Raw genomic sequence first — 22,267 nt, 5'->3', positions numbered from 1 at the left:
GTCGAGGGCTTGACCTTGGAGACTGAAGGTAAGAGACGTTTGGAAACTGTACACCCATTCACCTTTAGGAGGAAGTAGCTGTGCTTCCAGGAGCCTCTAGGGGGAGGAACGAGGCTGGGAAACCGCAACAGCTGACTGGCTGGCAGGGGAGAGTGCAGGGATGACAGTGGGCCTCTGCCTCCAGGGCTGCAGGCTCCATGGTGTCTCTGCAATGCCGTCCCTCCCAGCTCCCTGTGTCTCGCTCCCACCCACTCTCCAGCAACCTTCCCCTCCTCGGTATCTTTCACTTCCCCCTGGCCACTGGCCCACACGCAAAATCTGTCTCTCTACAGTTTTGTCCTCAGCTTTAGTTCGTAGTCTCCCAACTCGGATCAGTCTAGCCTGTGTCTCCTTTCTCTGACTACATGCAGCCCTGCCACAGTCACCTAAGGTTACTTTCCTTAAAAACGTCTGCGTTTTAGTTCAGGCTCTCCCACAGAGGTCCCAAATCCCTGGCCCCGTACACGCCACGAAGCGTTCTCCCAGGTTCTTTACCCTTCCCTTGGTCCCAGTGGCTTGGAATCTCCTAACTCATCCATCCAGGGCCACCTGCTGTGTGGAGGTGTCCCTGTGGTACCAGCTACTTAACTTCTAAAGGACATCGGATGGGGTTGGCACAGTACCCATGCCATAGTGCCAGAGATGACATTCTACCATGCTGGATGTGGGCTCTAGGACAGGCCCTGGCATGGTCCTTCTTGACCCAGTGTTTAAGGGCACTTGGCTCACAGCAGGCTGGCCTCTCCTGACACTGAATGAAGGTCCCTATTCTCTGCCTGAGCAAACACTCATCCATCCACCCACACGAGTGGGTGGCAGGGACCTGGGCTTTTTCCGGCATTGCCCTCACCCTCTACTCAGTCATTCTGTACTTGGCCCCAGCTTCTTGGTGGTGATCCAGGGAGGGGATCCCAGATGAAGAGTGAGATCATGGCCAGTGAGGGTTTGAAGGCCTTCAGAGAAAGGCACCTTTATAGACGCAGCTGTGATTAACCCCGTTGGAAGCCATATCACGTTTTAATGGCCTTGCTGACGGCCTGGCTGAGCACCCACAGCTGAGTTCCCAGGGTTGGGATTGGGAGTCTGGCAAAGCTGGGTGGGGCCCAGGGGGCCAAAGTGGTGGGTGTCCCTTTACTCCTCCAGGCATCTAACAGTCATAGCCTTCTTACCTCACAAGCCTCAAAGTGCTTACTGTAGCTGTCGCCCAGAGATACCAGTGCGTGGGATTTGATGTTAGCTTCTGAGGCAGAAAAGGAAGGTCCTTGGGAGGCCAGAAGTTGACTTGGAGGGAACAGTGCCAGGGGACCAGATGCTCAGTGGGCCTCCTCGCTCAACCTGGGGTGCACTGAAGCACCAAGGCACTAGGATATCAAACAGTTTGGGTGTAGTTGAGACTGGGCAGGAGGGACCAGGGCTCCAGGTGACCAATTGCAGACACAAGGTGGTTTGGTTGACACCACCTAGAAGGGCCCGGCTCAGGTCTAAACTAAAGGCAGAGTTAGGCATTAGCGAGCAAGCAGAAGGGGGTAGGGGAACGTGTGAACATGCAAGGCCCTGGCCTACAGCACAAGAGCCTTTTGGCCAGAGGTCCCTACAATCCCAGCAGCTCACAAGCTGCCTGCTGTTCACTCATCAGATCCATCAGTCTCTCAGAGCAGTGCATGGAGGCTTCCACTGGTAGCCACTGAGGCAGGGAGGCTGCCAGCCCAACAGGGCCCCTTCAGCCTGCTTCCTTGGGATGGAGCAGAGGTTGGGAGCCTGAAAGTACAAGGCCCAAGGCTCAATTCCCAGCACTGCCAGACAAGAACCGAGTGAGAACGGCAGCTTCCCAACAGATTTTCACAGACATCTTACAAGATGGAGAGATGGCTTAGCCGTGTCCCTGCACCAGGTGGTTCTCAATCTCCTGAAATTTATGCTCCAGGACTCTGAGAAACGGTCTCTTTCTGAACTTGCTGTGCCTAGGCAAGCTGGCTAGCCAGCGAGCCCCCAGGGCTGTCTCTGACCTGCTGCCTGGGGTTAGGGGTGGACAATGTCACCGGGTCTCATTTTACCAGTCATTTCCCAGCCTTGTTTTTGTTTTTGGTTCTTTTCTTGTATTCCTCTGACACACACACACACACACACACACACACACACACACACACACACACACACACACACGCCTGCATCATATGAATAAGAGAATGTGCACCTGGAGAGATGGATGACTCAGCTGTTAAGAGCACTTGTTCTTCCAGAGGTCCTGAGTTCAAATCCGTATGGTGGCTCAGAGCTATTTGTAACTCTAGTCCCAAGGGATCTAAAGCCCTCTTCTGGCCTCCAAGGGCACTAGGCACAGAGCTGGTACACAGATATATACACACAGGCAAAAGACTCAAAACAAACAAAAAACCAGAGGCAGAGGGGAGGAGAAAGGGAGGAAAAAGTTTATAAACATGTTCTCCTCTCTCTGTCTCTCTCTCTCTCTCTCTTTCTCTCTCTCTTTTTTTTTTTTTTTTTTTTTTTTTTTTTTTTGCTGGGGACCAAACCCAGGGCCTTGCGCTTGCTAGGCAAGCGCTCTACCACTGAGCTAAATCCACACACACCCCACCCCCCACTCTCTTGTGAATGCCTTGCTGTCCACCTGCTGGCGCTTGGCTGCCCTGGTCAGGAGGGGATGAGAGGGTAGCAGCGGAAGAGGAGGAGGTGTGGGACGCAGGGTGGCAGGTGAGGAAGGGATGCTTTATTTCAGAACCAATCACAGTAGCCTGCACCTCACCGTCACCCTTGTGGACCAGTTAGGTCCATCAGGCCTCTGATGTGCTTGTAGCTCCTTTGGGCTCCTCAGCTGTCAAGGAATTGAGGAACAATGGGTCAAGGAAATCAGGCCCAACCTCTCTAAAGTTAAGACGGGGTGGGAGGATCCTGCTTTTCTTATTGGCCGGAGGATGATGTGACAGGGACAAGGATGTTGGGGAGCGAGGCTTGCTCAGATTTCCAGGATGCCCATGCCAGAGGAAGTAGTCAAGCCACGCAGCGCACTGTCTGGCTGTCACCGAGCATTCCAAGGTGGCCATGGGGAGGTGTCAGACCATGGGCTTGAATCGTCCCCAGCTACACTGTCTCTCTCCCTTGGACGTGACCAGATGCACCGAGAGTTTGTGTGGGGGCAGAGGCTGCCAGCTCATGGTGGGTGCCCTGTCTTGAGACAGCTCCAGCCACTGGGCTCACAGAAGAAGTCCTCGGGGAGCTCACTCAGGAGTCCATCCAGGTCATCTGTGGAGGGAGGTGGACAGGGGTAAATTCTGTGACAACTGCAGGATCCCACAGAACTCAGCTCTGAAGCCTCTGCCCTTTAGGAGGGCCTGGTCACACAGCCAGAAGGGTGGCTCCCCTGGGGCAGCCTGCCTAAGCCATGGGTCTGAGACTGACCTGGCCTGCCTTTCCCTGGGCCCTGCAGACACAATGTACAGCCACAGGCAGGAAACACCCCTGGGCCATTCTAGCATGGGTGGGGAGTTCCCTGTGCTTTGGTGGTGTTGCTCCCTTCTCTTCAGAGGCAGTGTTGAGCTGGAAGGGTTCTGATGCTCCCGACTGCAACTTTCTCACTGAATGGGGACAGGTGTTAGGAGTGACAGTTCACCAACCTGGGCTGACAGTGGGAGAGAGCACCCTAGTCCAGGAGAGTCTGAGTAGACATGCAGAATGAAAGGCACCAAGCAGAGAGCCGCACCTCATACCAGCACTCAGATCTGAGTTCAAGGCCAGCTTGGGGTACAGAGGGAGTTCCAGGACAGCCATGGATACACAGAGAAACCCTGTCTCCAAACAATCAAACAAACAAACACACCACCCCTGACCCCCATACAAAAGCAAAGAAACAGAAACAGAAAAGGAAAGGGAACTGAAAGAAGCCATTCCAAGCTGGCCCGATAGCCAAGTGGGTGACTCTAGGACCTGTCTTGTAGAGGACTGCATCCCACAAGTTGTCCTCTACCTTCACACATCGTGGCAAGCCTGCCTTTTAACAGATAAAATGAAAAAGAAGAAAGAAAGAGAAAGGGCTTCTGACCAGACCAGAGCTGTCAGACGTGCTTATGGAAAGCTGGCAGTGCAGCTGACCCTGGTAAGGCCGACTGCTGCATTGTCTGTAAGCAGTGAATATTTACTGTGTGCTCATTCTGCCTTGACAACCCTTCCCAGGGCAGCTCAAGGTGGTTGCTGTGGTCAAACTCACTTTACTGGGTGAGCAAACTTTAAAAAGGTGCAGCTACTTGCCCCAGGCGAGCATACTCAGGCTCTGCCTGCTGCCAAGTAGAAAATGCTACTTCCGGGACAGGATGGGGGGCCCTGGAAGGCAGACTGCAAACTACACCCAAGAGCTCAGCTCCAGGTCTGGCAAGAACATTGCGGGGAGGGAAAGGAGTGAGCGCTGTGCTCAGGGCAGGTGGGGCTGTTATTTGCTCACAACAAGGAAAACGTTGCCCAATGGGCTGGGCACGGCCGTGCCTGCCTTTAAGGCCAGCACTTGGTGACTAAGGCAAAGGGTTTGCTGTGAGTCTGACACCAGCTTGGGCTGCACAGTGATTACCAGGCAGGCTAGGACTACGTAGAAGACTCTATCTCAAAAACCCAGAAGGTGCCTTGTGGGAGCTGGGCTCTGACTAGCCAGCTGGAGAAAACCATTTATGAAGAGGAGGAACAGGGGAAGGCTAGCCCCTCAGGAAAGAGCAGGACTTATGTTTCTGTCTTCGGTCCTGTAGAGCGTGAATGAGCAGCCAACTCTCGGCACCCGCTCTGGGACCACCAGCAACTTCCGACAGCTACGGGCTCGGCAGCAGCAGGCTCAGTTATAAAGAGAGAGCAGGATTAGACAACACAAGACACCAGCATAGGGGTGCGATGTAGGCTCTGTGTAAACCAGCAGTGTGTACTGTGAATGCACGGCTGGAGGTCCCTGGCCATAGTCTTCCTGCCTCCAGGCCAAGCAGGATTGAATTTCTGAAGTCAAAAGCTAAGGAAGGGGGTTGGGGATTTGGCTCAGTGGTAGAGTGCTTGCCTAGGAAGCGCAAGGGCCTGGGTTCGGGCCCCAGCTCCGAAAAAAAGAAATAAAAAAAAAAAAAAAAAAGCTAAGGAAGTGCCTGGGTCTCTGATGGCTCCACCTGAGAGTGGCTCTTGGGCCTCGCAGGTTTGTGTCCCAGTGCCCTGGCCACATGGATAGATGGCTCCTTGGAGAGCCTCTGAGTACAGGCAGGGTGGGAAGTCTGTCTCTAGGATCTGCCTCCAGGACTTGAAATGGGGCACAGATTGTGCCGTGCGCCCAGGCGTCAGTGATGTTCCATCCTGTAGTTGAAGCTACTGCCAGCAAACGGGGGAGCTACGGACCACACTGACCGGTGTATTAGGTCTGCGGCCTTGTTGACGGAGATAGCCTCTGGTTTTGGAAACATGCTATGCCAGTCTATACAGGTGCAGCAGGAGGCACAAGGTGGAGCTGGGTGGAAGCAGCCTTGCTGTATGAGGCCAGAGGATGCTGAGGGCTGTGTGCCTTACCTGCCTCTGGGAGCTCTTCTTCGGGAGACGCCGGTGGGTTCTGTGCTGTTCTGAGGCCCTGTGTGGGCTCTGCAGCCACATCAGGCTGGAGGCTGCCATGGGAGTTTCCCAGATCCTGAAGACAGAGGATCTGGTTACCAATGCCTAACGCCCCTGAAAATCCCTGAGGTGGGGGCGCCTCTACCAAGATGACCTCAAAAGCAGGGATTCTCAAGGACAAAGACAAAGGGAATAGGTCCGGGGCCAGGGTCACCCAGGCCCAAGCTGACAGAGAGCTGAAACATCAAATACCCAAAACATCAGACAACTAAACTAGACAGACCCCTAGGCTGATCTTTCCAGATTCTATCCCTGTCTAATGTTTTAGGGACTCTGTATAACCACCGTAGAGGGTAAAGAGGCCATTCACCAGTGTATTGAGGAGCTAGCCTAGGATTAAAATAAGCTGTTAAGATGGCTGGAGAGGTGGTTCAGTAGTATTTAAGAGCACAGGCTGTTCTTTGAGGATGCAGGTTCGATTCCCAGCACCCACCTGGTGGTACAGAACCATCTATAACCCCAGGTCCAGGAGACCTGATGCCTTCTTCTTGCTTTCATGGATACTAAGAACACACACAGGACATGTGAATACATGCAGGCAAAATACTCGAAACATTCGCACATAAAAGAGAATGAATAAACCTTTAAACCAAGAAACCAACAAAATCCTCCATTTCAAAAGAGGAAGGAAAAACTTAAAGATCAATGGAGGTTATAGAGGTGGGGTGACTGTGAAGGTTACACAGGGTCTACGGAACAGGGGAAGTGACAGGGCTTGCTCAAAGTCATAGTAAAAGTTATTAAGATCTTTGACAAGACCCAGGTCTCCTGTCTTCCTCTAGGCCAGGCTCCTAAGGGCGGAGTGAGCAGGATCAGGCCTGGGCTCTGCACTTGCCCCTGTGGACCGCCAGGAGCCATCCCCTGCTCAGACAGACACTAAAGCTTGCCTCGGTTCTTAAAGCGTTATGCTCCAGGGCATGCCTGGCAGAGGCAGAGGCCAGGAGGGCGGGCCAGCTCACCTGAGGCCATTTGTACTCTGCATTGCCACCTGGCGCAGACATGACTCTCTATCATTTTCTGCCACCACCCCCAGGGGGCCCTCAGCCTGGTTCTCAAATGACTCCTAACTTCTCAGATGATCAGGCCTTCCATCAGGCATTCGGGGATCACCAGGACACCAGCTGCTCCTCTAGGTCCTGTTACTCAGCCGTCTGGCAGGCGGCTGCAGCAGGGGCAGCAGAGAGACTCCTGTTCCCAAAGGCATCTCTTTACCTCAAGGAAACTGTCCCCTTCACGCCTTTGCCCCCTTTATTTACAAATAAACGAAGGACTGAGGGAAACCAGGCAGGACAGCTGTGCCCATCATCATCTCTCCTGGCCCACTTACCTTGGGCAAGGGCTGAGGTGGCTTGAGGAAGTCCCCATCCCCAGAATCTAGACTGTAAATGTGGACCAGGTTGTTGGGTGTCACATTCAGGTAGTGGTTTCTGAGGGAAGGAGAAAACACTCCAATCTGGAGTTAGGAAGGGGAGTCAGTGACTGGAGGGATCATGGCGCCTTTGGTAACCCATCAGGTACCAACTTTCCTTTCATTTCCTGTCCTTGGCACCAAGCTCACCAGTCACTTCCGCCTTAGCCTTGCTGCTGTAACAAGAACCACTTAGGACCCCACATACAGCTCTCCACCCCCATCCACCCAGCAAGAGTACAATGAACAGCTCGCTGGCCAGGGGACCGCTCTCCACTCCAGCAATCCAGTGCCCAGCTTCTCTTTTCAGTTGGCAGTGGAGGGAGGGCAGCCTGCCAAGCAAGGACAGCGGGGTTGAGGGAGCTTCCCTACCTGCTTCAGCAACAGCACGGAGCCAGGCTTCAGCTCATTCTGGTGTGTCTCCAAAAGCATTCTGTGCACTGTTCCAAGCATCTCTCCTGTAAAAGCCACGAGGGCAAGCCATCTCAGGGTCAAGGGCATTGCAAAGGCTCTAAGCCCTTGGCTGGAAAGTGGGCTGCTCATCTCTTTCTTTTTTTTCGGAGCTGGGGACCGAACCCAGGGCCTTGCGCTTGCTAGGCAAGCGCTCTACCACTGAGCTAAATCCCCAACCCCGCTGCTCATCTCTTGACCTCAATAGAGGTCACTCATAAGAAACACCCAGGACCCACTCCTTACCTGTGGGGTCCTTAAAAACCACACTGGCGTCCATTGTGCTCCGGGTCAGGGACTTGATCATCACTGCCATGTTGGGGACCTTGTTCCTGGGGAGCTGTTTGAGGGCTGCCTGCGTAAGGAGAGGCACTCACTGAGCTAGCCATGCCTGAGTGTCACTCCCCATGGCAACCAGGGGACGGTAAGTCTTCCTTTTGGCAGAGGAAGGCATCTGGAGGGACACACTCTGCTCCCTGTGGAGGCCAAAGCTGGAAGGTCCTTTTTTCTCTTAGGTTTCTTTTGTTTTGTATCAGTTTTTCTGGCTGACATGGCAGGCCACAGGTAAGGATTTACTGATACATGTGTCAACAGTATCAATATGTATCTGTACACGTGTGACCACCAGGGAGCTCTCGAGGGGCAGAGTGCTTACCTCTGCCCCTCAGTCTGTACCTGCCAGTGCAGAGGCATGCCCGATACTGTGCTCAATGGGATGGAGGCAGTGACAACACACAATCCAGGGACTCCAGGCTGCCCTCCAGGGACTGGACAGGTAAGAGGTGGCAGACAGTCTCTCCCAGCAATGGAGCAGGCAGCACAGTCTCCCTTCTCAGGACCCTTACCTTGCGTAGCACCATGACAATACTGTAGGTATAGAGAAAGCAGGTGGGGTCTCGCTCATCCAGGCCCAGAGCAGATTTCATGGTGAGCCAGGGCCCTCGCCCAAAGTCTTCTTCCACTGATCCCTGGGAACTGGTAACAATCTGGTACCACAGAGCAGAGGGGAGCCTGCATTAGTCGATCACCTTGGGGAAAGACCCTTAACTGAGGCAAGGCAGATGGGTGGGAGAGAAACAGTGAATTCTCTGGGGGCAGGGTACGGGGGTGGGGGATGAACACCTTTCAATTAGTCATGAACAGAAAGTGGCATTAGAAACCTAGCTACATTCTGTATCTCTCACTAAGCAGCCAGAATAAAGTGTTTCCTTTCTTTTTTTCCAAAAAAAGATTTATTTATTTTATTTACATGAGTACACTGAAGCTATCTTCAGACACACCAGAAGAGGGTATCAAATTCCATTACAGACGGTTGTGAGCCACCATGTGGTTGCTGGGAATTGAACTCGGGGCCTGTGGAAAGGCAGGTGGTGCTCTTAACCACAGAGCCATCTCTCCAGCCTCTCCTTTCTTTTTCTAATCAGGTCCTGATTTTACTTACAATGAAGCAAAAAGCTATCCAACCTCTTATTTTAAAGATGTATTTATTTATTTAATGGGTATGGATGTGGGCCAGTGCAAGCGGTGCTCAAAGCCAGAAGGGGGTGATGGGTTGCCTGCAGCTGGTGTGACAGGCAGGTGTGAGCCACGCGGTGTGGGTGCTGGGAGCCCAACAAAGTTCTGCAAAAGCAACGAGGGCTCTGAACCCACGCACCCGGGTGTGGAAGTCTTAGGGGTGGGGACCCCAGTACATGTTTATATTCAAAGGCTCGCAGAGTGCCTAGGCGTTTCGAAGGCAGTCATGTTTTATTTGAGGCCCCTGGTTTTAACCATTAGCTGCCTTAGTTCAACAACTACTTTGAATCTAGATGACTGCTGCCAGGTTTGGACCTGAAGTGCATGGACAGCCCTGGGGCGTTGCAACAAAAAGAAGTAAGGCAAAAATCAAAAGCAGGGGAGGCTCTGAAGATAGAGTAAGCCAATAAGAGCACAGGACGGAGGGAAGCTGGGCCCCACCCCTGAAAGGGAACCTCCCAGAGACAAGATGAGGGCGGATCCTTCCCCGCTGGGCTCCCAGAGATGTGAGAGCGTTCTCGAGATACCAAATCATAAGACTTACTTGTTACTCGTTCCTCCCAAAGGAAAGATGCAGCTAGCTGGGTCCTCAGATGCAAGAGAAGACTTGAGGCATGGTGTCAGGACATGCCTCATGCCTCATTCTCCTGTCTATAAAGTGTTGCCTCCCCCAACTGTCCCTTGGTATAGGCCTAGCAGCATCAACTAAGGCAAGCCAGGAGCAGCACGACCCTCGCTCTCAAATGCTGCCCAAGAAGTGAAGATTTACATAGAAGAAGTTACCTCAGTCTGGAATTTAGCCAGAGCACCGTGAGTCGGAGTCTGGGGTGTGGAAACCATGATCTCCTCCAGATTCTCCCCGCTGTGCTAAGAGGGGAGAGAAGGCGAGAGCGAGCTCAGCAGTTGTTATTTACACGTACAGCGTCCTGTCTGGGTTACATAATGAGTTCAGGAAACTATCAGGGACAATTAGCACATATTACATTGCCTCTAAGGCAGTCTCAAGAGCCTCATTGGTAGCTTTAAAAAGACACTTTGGGGATCAGTCTGAGAATGTAAGGAAACTGGAGCTGCCCCAGGAGCAAGACCCAGCGCCACCTGAAGGGGGCAGCAACCCAGATAGAAGGGATCGGTGATGAGTTACTGAGCACCTTCCCAGAGGCCCTTCTCAGGAGAGCAGACCACCCTTAGGGTTTCTCTTGAAGGGCCAGGGAAGAGCAAGTAACAGCAGGGGTTGTCAGTCCCTCACCAGGAAGGGAGATCCCTATTGCAACCAGACCAAAACTGGGTTGAGAGACCTTATCATCGCTCCACCACCATCTACACCAAAACTCCTCAGGGCTGTCTCACTTCCGACCCCAGCGTCCTCATGTCGCCCCTAACACCAGCCACACTGAAGTGTTCTGTGATCTCCTGCTCTTCCCATTGCTGGACCAGCCCCCAAGCAGAGTCTCCATCCTCCCTTTGATCCTCCTGTTCATCTACCCAAGCCACAAGCAAGGGCCAGGCAGAGCCCGTGTGTCTCCGGGGGCCAGGTAAAGACCCCTTCCCGCACTGCACCCTCTGCACAACCACTCCTCCCCTGCTTCTTCCACTGCCCTGCAAGCTTGTTCTCTTCCCAAACAAATTGCCCAGTATCTACCTCTTGGCTAATAGGAGTGAGAAAGTATTCCTGTCTAGGACTAACAAACAACAGACACTCAGCAAACACACACAAAGTAGGAGATTGTTTCTTAAGCACTGTTTCTGAGGTGGACTGTCAAGTACGCTCCCTGCCCACTTTTTACATTTTTCTTTAAAGGTTTACTTTGGCTAACAGGGTAGCTTGCTGATGGAGGGGCAGTGGTAACCTCGTGAGGGAGTCAGTCACATGGCAGGCTCCGTGGGCAATGACGGCTAGCTAACAGCTCAGCTCATTGATCCTTTTTCATTCAGTCCAGGAGCTGGCCCAGGGAAAGGTGCCTTCCCACGTCCATTAATCTAATATCGGAAATCCCTGGGGGGTGCCCCACTCTCCACCCCATCAGTGCTGGGGTTGGGTCTCGGAGCTTGGCATCTGCTAGGTAAGTGCTCTACCTCTGAGCCACCTCCTTCCTCCCTTCCCACTTCTGACTTTTATAGCTTTACAAACCTTATGTGTGTGTGTACACACGGGCACGTATGTGCACATGCACACATGTGGGGGCCAGAGGACAACCTTAGATGCACTCCTATGGAGGCCGGAGCCACCATCTACCTTGGATTGTTTACTTTTTGGAATTACGTTATTATTTCTGTGTAGCTGTTTCGCCTGCGTGTGTGTACGCGCCTGGTGCTCACAGAGGTCAGAAAAGGATGTCGGCTTCCCTGGGAATGGAGTTAAGAGACGGTTGTGAACCATCACGTGGAGGCTGGGAATTGAACCCAGTTCCTCCGTAAGAGGAACAAGTGCTCTTAACTGCTGAGCCATCTCTCTAGCCTCTCCTTTGTTTTTCAGACAGGGTCTCACTGTCTTGGAGCTAATTCCTGGAAGCTGGCTGGTCAGTCGGCAAACCCCAGGAATCTTTCATCTCCTTACCAGTTAGGATTACAAGCATGTGCCTCGGCCATCTCTCCAGGCCTCATAAGTCCTGTCTCCCCACTCTCCTTGCCTGTCTTCTGATATTCTAAGACTAGAGCACTGCTTCCTTCCCTGGGTCCTAGAGCCCAGGACAACCAGTCACTCACTTGATGAGGCAGAAGTCCTGCTGGGCCAGGAAAGCGGCGGGTTTTAGCTCGAATGGAGGGGCGGGAGGGCTGCTGGGGAGTCCGGTTGGTAGCGGTGACAAGCTGTACCAGGTGGTTGGTGACTACTGGTGTCTGAAGAGCTGGCTGAGTAACTGTGGTGGAAGTACTTCTGGGGGTGCTGAAAGGAGATTCAACAGAAGACACTGGGGCTCGGGATGGCGAGGGCCCCTGACAAAACGCTGCAGAGCTGCTGTGGGGACGTTGAGATCCAGAAAAACGGGGTTTGCCACTTGACCAAGCTCTGGGAGACTGATGTGGCTGACCAGGCACATAGCTCTGTGGGCCATTTTGGAGGGTCCTTCCAGCTACTGGTGGATACTGAGGTGCAGGAATGGGGGGGCCCCTTTGATGGGAAATGGAAACGTCTGATGTAGCTGGGACAGGAAGGCCTCCTGCGGCTGTAGTCGGTCTTAAGGAAGGCCATGGCTTTCTACAGTGGAGAATGGGCCCCTCCTGGAAAGATCCACTCAGATCAGCTACTCGGGCCTTTTTCGCCAATACAGGATCCTCACAGTGCTTGGCAGGCAGGATCTGGGAGGCTCCACGGTTAACTTCTAGCTCCAAGCCAGCTCCCTCAAACTCCATGCTCGCCAGGGCCTTGTCAAACTCATCTTGATCAGGTGCTTCGAAGTCACCAGTGCCCTGTTGACAGCTCTCAAAGATAAATCCAGAGTGTATGGCCGAGGACTGACGTCCTGATGACTCCTGGGACACTTTTGGTCCTGTCATTCTTTGCTGACTGCCTGAGCTGCTGCTGGAAATTGAGGCAGGTCTCAGGAACATGGCTCCTTTGCAGGGTGGCTCCTTGATGGTCTCTGGCATGCAGGAAGTAGGGAAACATAGTCCTGGGACTGACCGGTTGGAGGCGGGGTATGATGGGGACAGTTTTGAGGATTGTGCCTGCGGAGTCTCCTGTGGTCTGGAAGAGACGGGTCTCAGGCACCCGGCATCCCCGGGCAGTGCACTAACAAAACGGTTCTCTGCATTCTCCAAAGCAGATAAGAAATCCTACAAAGAAACAGAAAGCGGGCTTTGCGTCAGGGCTCTGTTTGTTCCTGAGACAGCATCTCACACAGTTCAGACTGGCCTTGCTGAAGTTGCTATGTAGCTGAGGTTGACCTTGAACTCCTGACCCGTCTGGCTCCCAAGTGCTGGGATTACTAGGCCAGTACTATCTGGGTCTTTGCATTTGGGGATTTAAAACTGCTTCCAAAAAATAAATAAAAACAAAAGCTTCTACCTTTACTGTTTAAGCATATAGTATGTATGTGTACACATACACATGTAAGAAACCATGGCAGGAGAGGCAATAATGACATTTCTCACCACTTACTATTCCTAGGAACCAGTGGGCCACCAGACTTTTGTCAGAAGCATCCCAAAGCTACATTTTCAGGTAGTCACTCGTTCTTCAGTCTCCAGAAGGAGGCTTACTGGGGAAGTTACAGGAAAAGCATTCTGGGGCACCAAGAAGCCAAAGGCACCCCACATTCCTCTCTGAAGGAGACTGGCTGAGTTCAGTCAAGACTATGGCAGCTATTCGGTTGGCCACGCACCCCGTGCTTGGTACATTCCCTACCTCTAGCCATGCACACACACAGTCTTCAGGAAGACAGACAGCCCCTGGATCCAGCCAAACAGACACAAGTTAAATATAGCTTCTCAAGCAAGTTAAATTAAGTATGGATTGCTTTTGGGAAGCAAGGTGAGATTGACACCTTCAAGCTCAGCAGACCCGCTCTGCGTGTGTTTTGAGTCAGAACTGCTGACTAAGTGACAAGAAGGTACCTACCTACCCCACCCCACTCCCAGCCCCACCCTCACCTCTCGGCTGCTCTCCCAGGTCGGGTCAGAGAAAGGGTATTCCTGCGTTATCAAGAATCCCACACTCCAGCAACACCAAGGGCTACAACAATAACAATGATCAGAAGGGCAAGTTCCTGATCACCCTGAAGCTTGATGGCCCCGTTCCCTCCAGAGAGCCCACACTTAGCTGTAACATCCTTTGCCTGGGTAGCAAGAAAGAGACCGGTCTGCCATTTTCAAGGAACAAAAGTGTGAAAGGTCAGAATCACACAGTCGGATCCCATTTTTGCCCTGGAGGTCTTCTGTCACCTGCTAGGACCCACAAGGGCCACTTTCCTAGTTCCTTCTCAGCTTCTAATGACACATCTCCCAAACTGAACAGTAAGGACAGGTCTTGACAAAGCTGGTAATGCAGACATCCACAATGAAGGCCAGTGTGATGGTTCGCCCATAATCCCTGCAGTAAAGCCTGGGGGAGGGGGCAGGAGGACCAGGAGTTCAGGGTCCTCCACCACACAGCGATTATGGGGTCAGCCCAAGCTAACTGAGAGAGCCTGTCTCATTAAAAACAAAACAGAATCTCTGTTGAGTTTGAGTGCAGCCCAGTCTATAAAGTAGTCCCAGGGCAGCCAGGGCTACACAGAGAAACCCTGTCTTGAAAAACCAGAAAAAACAAAACAACAACAAAAACCCAACCCCACTCCCCCACACACACACAGACACCAGAAAAAGTTGGTAACTGAATAATTTGTGACCACAAAGACGAAAACAACAGACACCTATAACCTCCCTGGGTGTCAGGTGCACTGAGGTATTTTACTAGAAGCCTCAGTGAATTCTCTCTTTTTTTTCTTTTTTTTACCGAGCTGAGGACTGAACCCAGGGCCTTGCGCTTTCTAGGCAAGCGCTCTACCACTGAGCTAAATCCCCAACCCCTACCCTCAGTGAATTTTTACAATGGCCCTACGCACAGGTACAGAATCTGAGACTTGCTGAGGCTACAGAGATGGCTCAGTGGTTACGAGCACTGACTACTCTTGCAAAGGAGAGATCCCGGTACTCATGCCCAGTGACCCACAACTGTCTGCTCCAGGAGATCCAGCCTGCCTTCCATAGGCTTCCACATGAACATGCATGCTCAAATACATACATAATACATATATAAAAGAAAAAAAAAAGAAAGAACCGGAGATTTGGACTGGTGAAAAACTAGAGCTAGGCCCCACTTGAGCCCCATCCCTCCATTATTTGTTTAAGAGAGGAACTGAGGGGCTGGAGAGATGGCTCAGCGGTTAAGAGCACTGACTGCTCTTCCAGAGGTCCTGAGTTCAATTCCCAGCAACCACATGGTGGCTAACAGCCGTCCATAATAGTGTATCTGAAGACAGCTACAGTGTACTCATATACATAAAATAATTCTTTAAAAAAATGAATATCACATAAATTAAATTACAAAAAAGAAGAGAGGAACTGAGAAGCAAAAAGTGGCTTCTTTAATCCCAGCATGCACTCAGGAAGCAGAGGCAGGCAAATCAAGGTCAAAATGTCCAGGACCTAGACGAAACTATATCCATTGGTTCTGAATATGAAGACAACTACAGAGACCTGTAAGGTCGTCTCTGACTGTACTTTAAAATACCTCTGTAGCCAGGTCTGTAATCCCAGCACTCTGGAGGTTAGGCAGGATGGTTTCAAATTCAAGAGGTGAACCTGTCTAGAGACAAACAGCCACACAGCAAACCCCGTAACACCTCCTCAGGAAGGGCTCGGGATGTGACTGGATGGTTCCATCACTAGCACCCCGTAAGATAAGACTCTAGTTGGGGGCTGGGGAATTAGCTCAGTGGTAGAGCGCTTGCCGCCCTGGGTTCGGTCCCCAGCTCCGGAAAAAAAAAAAAAAAAAGATAAAAAAAAAAAAAAAAAGACTCTGGTTGAAGATGGCCTAGGATGGCCACAGGACAAAGGGGTTTGCCCTGGTTCCCATGCCAGTAAGTGACTTAGTGAAGAAGCTCCCCTGACAGAGATTCTCACTTAAGTGGTGTGGGGTAAAAGCCTTACACGAGGGTGATTCCAAAATGTTGACTTTGTGTCTCATTTCACTTCTTGTCTCCTGAGAATCGTGGGGAACACAACAATGCCCTTCATTCTAGAGAAAGTGGGAGGCCAGAGAACAAAGTGACCTGCCTGGTTCACAGGCCTGTTCCTGTCCTCCGGTCTCATGCCATCCAGCTAGCTGTGCCGTCTCCTCCGACTCTGGCTCTCTATACACTCTCCCCCCTCCTCAGGCGTGCTATTATAAAAGTGAATGAAATCACCCTCCAGACAGCTCCCAGAAAGGCCTTTATAATTAAAGACATGACAGTTACAATTAGGGAGCTAATTTGGTTTTTGTTTATTTGTTTTCTCCCTCCCTCTCTCTCTCTCCCTCCCTCCATCTCATGTTGCCCAGAATAGCTTTGAATTCTCTATGCAGCCGAGGATGACCTTGAACTTATGACGGGTTTGCCTCCACCTAGCAAATGATGGAATTACAGGTGTACCTCACGTACCTGGTTTTATTGGGAGCTCGGGGATTGAGTGAGGTCAGGGCTCAAAGATAATAACAGGAACCTGTACCCACTTACCTACACTCCCAGCCGTTTTGTTTTGTTTTGTTTTGTTTTGTTTTGTTTGAGACTGGGTCTCTCTACATAGCCCTGGCTGTCCTGGAACTCACAGAGATCCGCCTGCCTCTGGCTCCCGAGCGCTGCCTACATTAAAGGCGTGCACCACCACACTTGGCTTGTTTTATTTTTAAGACAGTTAAATACAGCCAGCAGCAGTGACAATGCATGCCTTAAATCCCAGTACTCTGGGAGGCAGAGACAGGTAAACATCTGTGAGCTCCAGGCTAGTCAAGTCTACCAGGTGAGTTCTAGGACAGCAAGGGCTACACAGAGAAACCTTGTGGTGAAAACAAAGACAGTTAAATATGCTGCTGTTGTTTAGACAAAGTCTCGCTATGTAGCCCATGCCAGCCTTGGGTTCCTAGCTTCCTGCTTGAGCCTCTTAGTACTGGACCGACAATACAAGCGAGTTGCACCAACTAAATAGGACCAGGTTGGTCACTGCCTACGTTTATTTACGTTGTCAGCCTGTGATAGATTTAAAAAAAAGAGGATGAAAGACATGTCTATCGAAAGCAGCCGGGGTTGGGGATTTAGCTCAGTGTAGAGCGCTTGCCTAGCAAGCACAAGGCCCTGGGTTCCGTCCCCAGCTCCGGAAAAAAAAAAAAAAAAAAAAAAAAAAAAAAAAGCAGCCTGACGAGACTGCGCCAAACGTTCTGAACTTGGCTGTCTTCATCTTTGGGCATCTTTTGCTACCTCGGGTCACCAACAGTTCCCTACCTCATCTTCAAAGTCCTCTTCCACAGAAAACAACTTCTGAAAACCACACGTCTGAAAAAGAAAACAAAGCACTTGAGACTGGAGGAAAACCACCGCAACAACGTTCTGTCTTCACTACACCTCCCTTCCCCGACTCCCTCCCCCGGCTCTAATGAGACTCTCAAGTGTACTGTTTTAATGGTTTGTGTTTGGCTGGTACTGAAGGAGAAAAAAAGGAGAAGAAAATCAATTACATATATAATATATGTCTGAATTACTCCTAGAAAGGGGTGATGGGAAAAGAGAGGAGACTGCTAAGGGAGAGTTCTTCAGGGTCAGCCCAAGAGTCTCAAATAGCCCAACATAGCCTCAAACCATTATGTTGATAAAGGTAGTTTTCAACTCTTATATAAAAAAATAATTTAGTGGGGGTGGGGAGCACCACTGTGTGGGTGTAGAGGTCAGAAGACAACTTGAGGGAGTTGGTTTCTTCCACCGTGTGGGTCCTGCCCAGCCCCTGACCTTGAACTCTTGATCCTTTCCTTTCCCAAGGCTTGGGATCAGTTGCCTGCACCACCTCTGGAAACAGGCCTGAGTATTACAACAACATCTCAAAGGTCTGTCCAACACATAAATGTCCAACACATGGAGCACTTGTTTCTGAGAATCAAGTCAGTGATTTCTTTTCTTCTCTTTTCTTTTTTTTTAAGATTTGTTTTTAATATAAAAGTGCACTGTAGCTGTCTTCAGACACACCAAAAGAGGGCATCAGATCCCATTGCAGATGGTTGTGAGCCAACATGTAGTTGCTGGGATTTGAACTCAGGACCTCTGGAAGAACAGTGCTCTTAACTGCTGAGCCATCTCTCCAGCCCCAGTGATTTCTTTCTACAGAGGTCCAAAGCCCGAAGGCTAAGTTCCCCAGAAGGTGGACTGCACCAGTCTATGGTTCTTCTTTATGGACAGCAGGCTCAGATGAGTGTCAAACCCATAGCCAGGGCTTTGGTAGGGGATAGGAGGTGTGGCATGGTGGTAGCTCATGCCTTTAATACCAGAACACCTAAGGTGGAACTTTGTGAGTTCGAGGCCAGTCTATTCTATGTAGTGAGTTACAGGATAACCAGAGGCAGAAAGGCTGTTTCAAGGACACCCTTCCCCCAAAAACAGGAGGAGGAGGAGGGAGGGGAGAGTTGAATGTCAGTCACTTCAAGGGTCACGATGGTTAAGGGGAGATGATTCCAAAAGACAGAGATGTTTGAAGTCACGGAGATTGATGACTATTTTTCTGTCTGTAGTCTGTCTGTAGGGTCTGTCTGTATGTCCAGGGAGGGTCCTTTCATAAGGTCTCCTGCCCTTCCTAAGTAGAACCCAGGTCTGCAGACTACACCCAGTCCCTACCAGACAGATTCCATGCTAACAGAGCCCGCGATCCCAAACCCCAACCCGGAGTCTGGCTTCCCTCGCAGCTGGAACTTCTACCTCCCGCCCCCGCCACCCCCCCCCACCCACCCCCCCCCCCCCCCCCCCCCCCCCCCCCACCCCCCCCCCCCCCCCCGCCACCCCCCCCCCCCCCCGCCACCACTCCCCCACACACACCCACCCCTGGTGCTGTAGACGCGGCATTACCATGACGACAGTCCGTGGCTCGGCCGGTGGATTGGCCCGGCCGTATCAGACTCGAGGGGTTCACCTCCAACTCGACCCTGATGTAAAGTGGGGAACTGTGCCAGACAGTATCCCCAGAGCAGCGTCAGAGAGAAGCGTCTCGGAGAGACCGCAGCGGAAGCTGAGAGAGGGTCGCCTAAGAATGTGCGCCCAAAGCGGCTTTCGAAGCCGCCGCCATAACAGTAGCTCCGCCCTCTTAAAGGGAAGGCCCCAATTTTATCCCGCTGACACAAAGTTTTTCTCCCGCCGGTCTTCCGCCTCAGCCTTAAAGGGAAAAATCAAAGGGCTCTCGGTCGCCCCCAAGCGGCCCCTCGAGTCCAGCCGGCTGCCATGTTCCGGTTGAGAAGGAGGTTGGGGAAATCTTGGACACCTTATTCTCCCTTCTTTTTTGTTGAGCACACTAGTGACTGGTGATTTGAGAGTGACTTCATCCTCACCAGAACCCAGCCGATCGGGTAGCCCAGGCTGACCTCAAACTCACTTTATAGCCGAAAATAATCTTAACTCCCGATTGTTGTTCTACCTTCCAATCGCTGGAATTATAAGCAACTGGTTTTACGTAGTGCTGGGGATAGAATGCAGGGCCTCACACTTTCTAGGCCAACGCTGATTGATAGAGACAGGAAAAGCTAGAGAGCAAGTTCCAGAGCTGAGATCCTGAGAAATTCATGTGTCATCATCCTGTGGTGAATGAGGAGGGATTTGATGATTTTGAGCCTCGCACGTGCTAAGCAAATGTTCAATACTAAGCTAATAATACGCCCAGCCCTAAAGAGTTTCTACAGCAGAAAAATCTGGGCCTTCTTTGCATGTTAGAAAAATAGACCCCAATCGCTTCTCGGCCTTTTGGCTAAGATCAAGTGTAGAAAAATAGACCCGAAAGCTGGGAGTGTCGTTCAATGCTAGAACATTGTTCTAGTACGTTCAAGACTCTGGTTCCTATCTACCAAAAACATAAACAAAAAAACCTTGGAGGCCATGCAGGGACTGTAAGCTAAAGTCTGGCTCAAACATATAAGGCATGTGGAGAAGACTGAAAGAAGAGATCAGGGGAGAGATAGGGTGTGTCTGTTCCTCAGAGCCTTCTGAGCCATAGGAATATGACTAAAGTGATGATTTCTTCCTTAGAACAAGGCACATGTGCGCAAACACATGATGGTTTGTATATAATTATGAGGGGGTTGTCTTCCTTGAAGCCTCGGGTTAAGAACTCAGTTCCCTGGAATTCTAAGAAGCAAAATAGCATGGTAGTTAAAGCATAGATGCTGAAGTCTCACTAGCTGGGTCTCGACTCTATCTTTTCTTTGCTCTGTGAGCTTGGTCAAGGTCGTATCCGGAATACACATAGTACTCCGGGGATCTTGGCTGGGATCCTTACAGGTTAAATCAGTGCTGAGACCCTCCCCCTGTACGGAACTCCATCCCGCTCTGCCTTGGTTCTTAGTCTGGTGCCAGCCTAAGCCCTAGCACCCAGGTTTTCCACTTCTCACCTTACTCATTCCTCGCCAATCTGAGTTTCCACGTCCTCAAACCCAGTTATTAAAGAGTTTAGCATACTTCCTGCTTCTCCTCCTTCCCGCCACTCCCTCCCTCCACCCCTTCCTTCCTCAAGGAGGTTTCATAGAGAAGAGTAGCCTTGAACACTCACTTCTGACACAACCTCCTGAAGGGCTGGGATTTCATGCCTGCACCTCCATGCTCAGCAGTGTCCTTTTTTTTTTAATGTTTTTTTCCCCCTTTATTGTTTTTATTTGTTTATTTTATGTGTAAATGCTCTGCTGCATGTACACCTACAAGCCAGAAGAGGGCATCAGATCCCATTACAGATGGTTGTGATCCCATGTAGGTGCTGGGAATTGAACTCAGGACCTCTGGAAGAGCAGTCAGTGGTTTTAACTGCTGAGCCATTTCTCAGTCCTCCTTTTTCTTTTCTTTTTTTGCTTTCCTTTCTTTCTTTTTTCTTTTCTTTTCTTTCTTTTTTCTTTTTCTTTTCTTTTCTTTTCTTTCTTTTTTCTTCTTTCTTTCTTTCTTTCTTTCTTTCTTTCTTTTTTTTTTTGAGACAGGGCTTCTGCCTCCAGAGTTCTAGGATTAAGGGCATACTCTACCACAGCCAGCTTTCAAAAAAGTTTTTTTTTTTTTTTTTTTTTTTTTTGGTCCTCTTGTCCCTTTTTTCCAGACCTCACTTCTTCATAACTGCTTTTTTCTGGGTGTCCTTTATTCTCTTTGGGGTCTCCGTTCTCCTTGATGAACTGTCTACTTTTATTCGGGGGTCAAGTCATTTGGCTTTCTACTTAGAAGAGAGGAGAGTTGAAACGGGGCCTGAAATGTGTCACAGCCTGACCTTGAATTTGCAGCAATCCACCTGCCTCAGCTTCCCCAGGTGCTGGGATTTGTGTGTGTGTCACGGTGCCTGGCTCTTGCAGTTTTTGTGACTGAGCACTTAGTGCGTAGAAGGCATTGTGCAAGCATTTGTTTAATGACTTGATGCCTTTGCCAGAAATAGAGTGGATGAGCTGGACAACTTTAGGCCCACTTCTACACAAAGCTGCCATTGGCTGAAGGAAGGAAACACATAAACGCACACATATGGGGGAGGGGGAGGGTTGGGTTTGGAAACAGCTTGCTGCATTTGCTGTGGAGTTAGGAAAAAAATACGTTTGAGTCTCCCACTAACTGGCATGTAATCTTGAACAAGTTAGTTACTTTCCCTCTCCGAACCTTTCTTTACTGCTCTACCTATGAAAACGGAAGTTTGCCTCTTCGCAGGGTTTCTGTGAGATGAAATGAGTTGCATTGAAATGGCTAACTCCATGTCTGGCAATGTTGGCAGGGTCTCAGAAAATATGGATTCCCTCCCCCTCCACTTTAGTTTGCAAACTTGTGTGGGGGAATTGTTATGGGAACCACATGGCTTGGGTTTGTATCTATTTCGGCGTGTTTGCAAACGTGTTTCCCCCTAATTCATGTTTTTATCATAGGAACAGTCATGTGCCCACCAGTTTGATTCCTGTATTTAACTGCCTTGCTATGGACAGTGGCAGACAAAAGAGACAGTTTACACACACAGGGTTTTGTGTTGTGCGGTGGGTGGGTGTTGCATGTTGAGTGTGTGTGTGTGGAATTCGATGTGCATTGTGGACCACATATGGGAGCCGGGGGAAGGGCTGCTCTGTCTGGGTGGCTGTGTGCAAAACGATTCAGTTGGTGAGCTCTCCATATATGTAAACCAGCTGTTCAATGGAAATGTACTCTGTAGAAACTCACAGTCGATTGGAGTAGCCACTAGCCCCTCCTGGTTACTGAGCACGTGCAACGCGGCTAGCTTCACTAAGGACCTGAAGATTTAATGGTGTTTAATTTTCGATGTTTTCACGGAAATAGCGACAGGGATATTAGTAGACAGAAAGTCCAAGTGTTCTCCAATGCGCCAGGTGATAAAGATCATCTCACTACCACGGGAAATTATTGATGGGATGCTGACCCTAGCATATAAGAAGCCCTGCTGGAGCCCCCACTTGCGCGCATATGCGTGTGTGTGCGCGCGTGTAAGACGTACAGAGAGGGCTGTGCCCCCCCTCCTTCAAGGCCCCAGCGGAGCAGTGAATCAGCCTGACAATGC

The 22,267-nt window shown here is 50.7% G+C and overlaps 1 protein-coding gene across 1 annotated transcript; it reads right to left on the bottom strand.

Moving 5' to 3' along the window:
- Positions 1–2,742: 2,742 nt before the first annotated feature.
- On the bottom strand, positions 2,743–18,825 carry Hrob (homologous recombination factor with OB-fold). Its single transcript, XM_032912661.1, has 10 exons — positions 18,610–18,825; positions 17,005–17,055; positions 11,753–12,820; positions 9,830–9,913; positions 8,377–8,517; positions 7,778–7,886; positions 7,454–7,539; positions 7,001–7,126; positions 5,575–5,689; positions 2,743–3,297 (listed from the first exon to the last, which is right to left on the bottom strand). The coding sequence occupies exons 1-10, from the start codon at positions 18,610–18,612 to the stop codon at positions 3,206–3,208; spliced, it is 1,875 nt and encodes a 624-aa protein (XP_032768552.1). The 5' UTR covers positions 18,613–18,825; the 3' UTR covers positions 2,743–3,205.
- Positions 18,826–22,267: the final 3,442 nt, after the last annotated feature.

Source organism: Rattus rattus, chromosome 9 (assembly GCF_011064425.1).
Source record: "Rattus rattus isolate New Zealand chromosome 9, Rrattus_CSIRO_v1, whole genome shotgun sequence".
NCBI classification, from domain to species: Eukaryota; Metazoa; Chordata; class Mammalia; order Rodentia; family Muridae; genus Rattus; species Rattus rattus.
The sequence above is the reverse complement of the archived record's forward strand: the minus strand, read 5'-3'. Positions and strand labels throughout refer to the sequence as shown.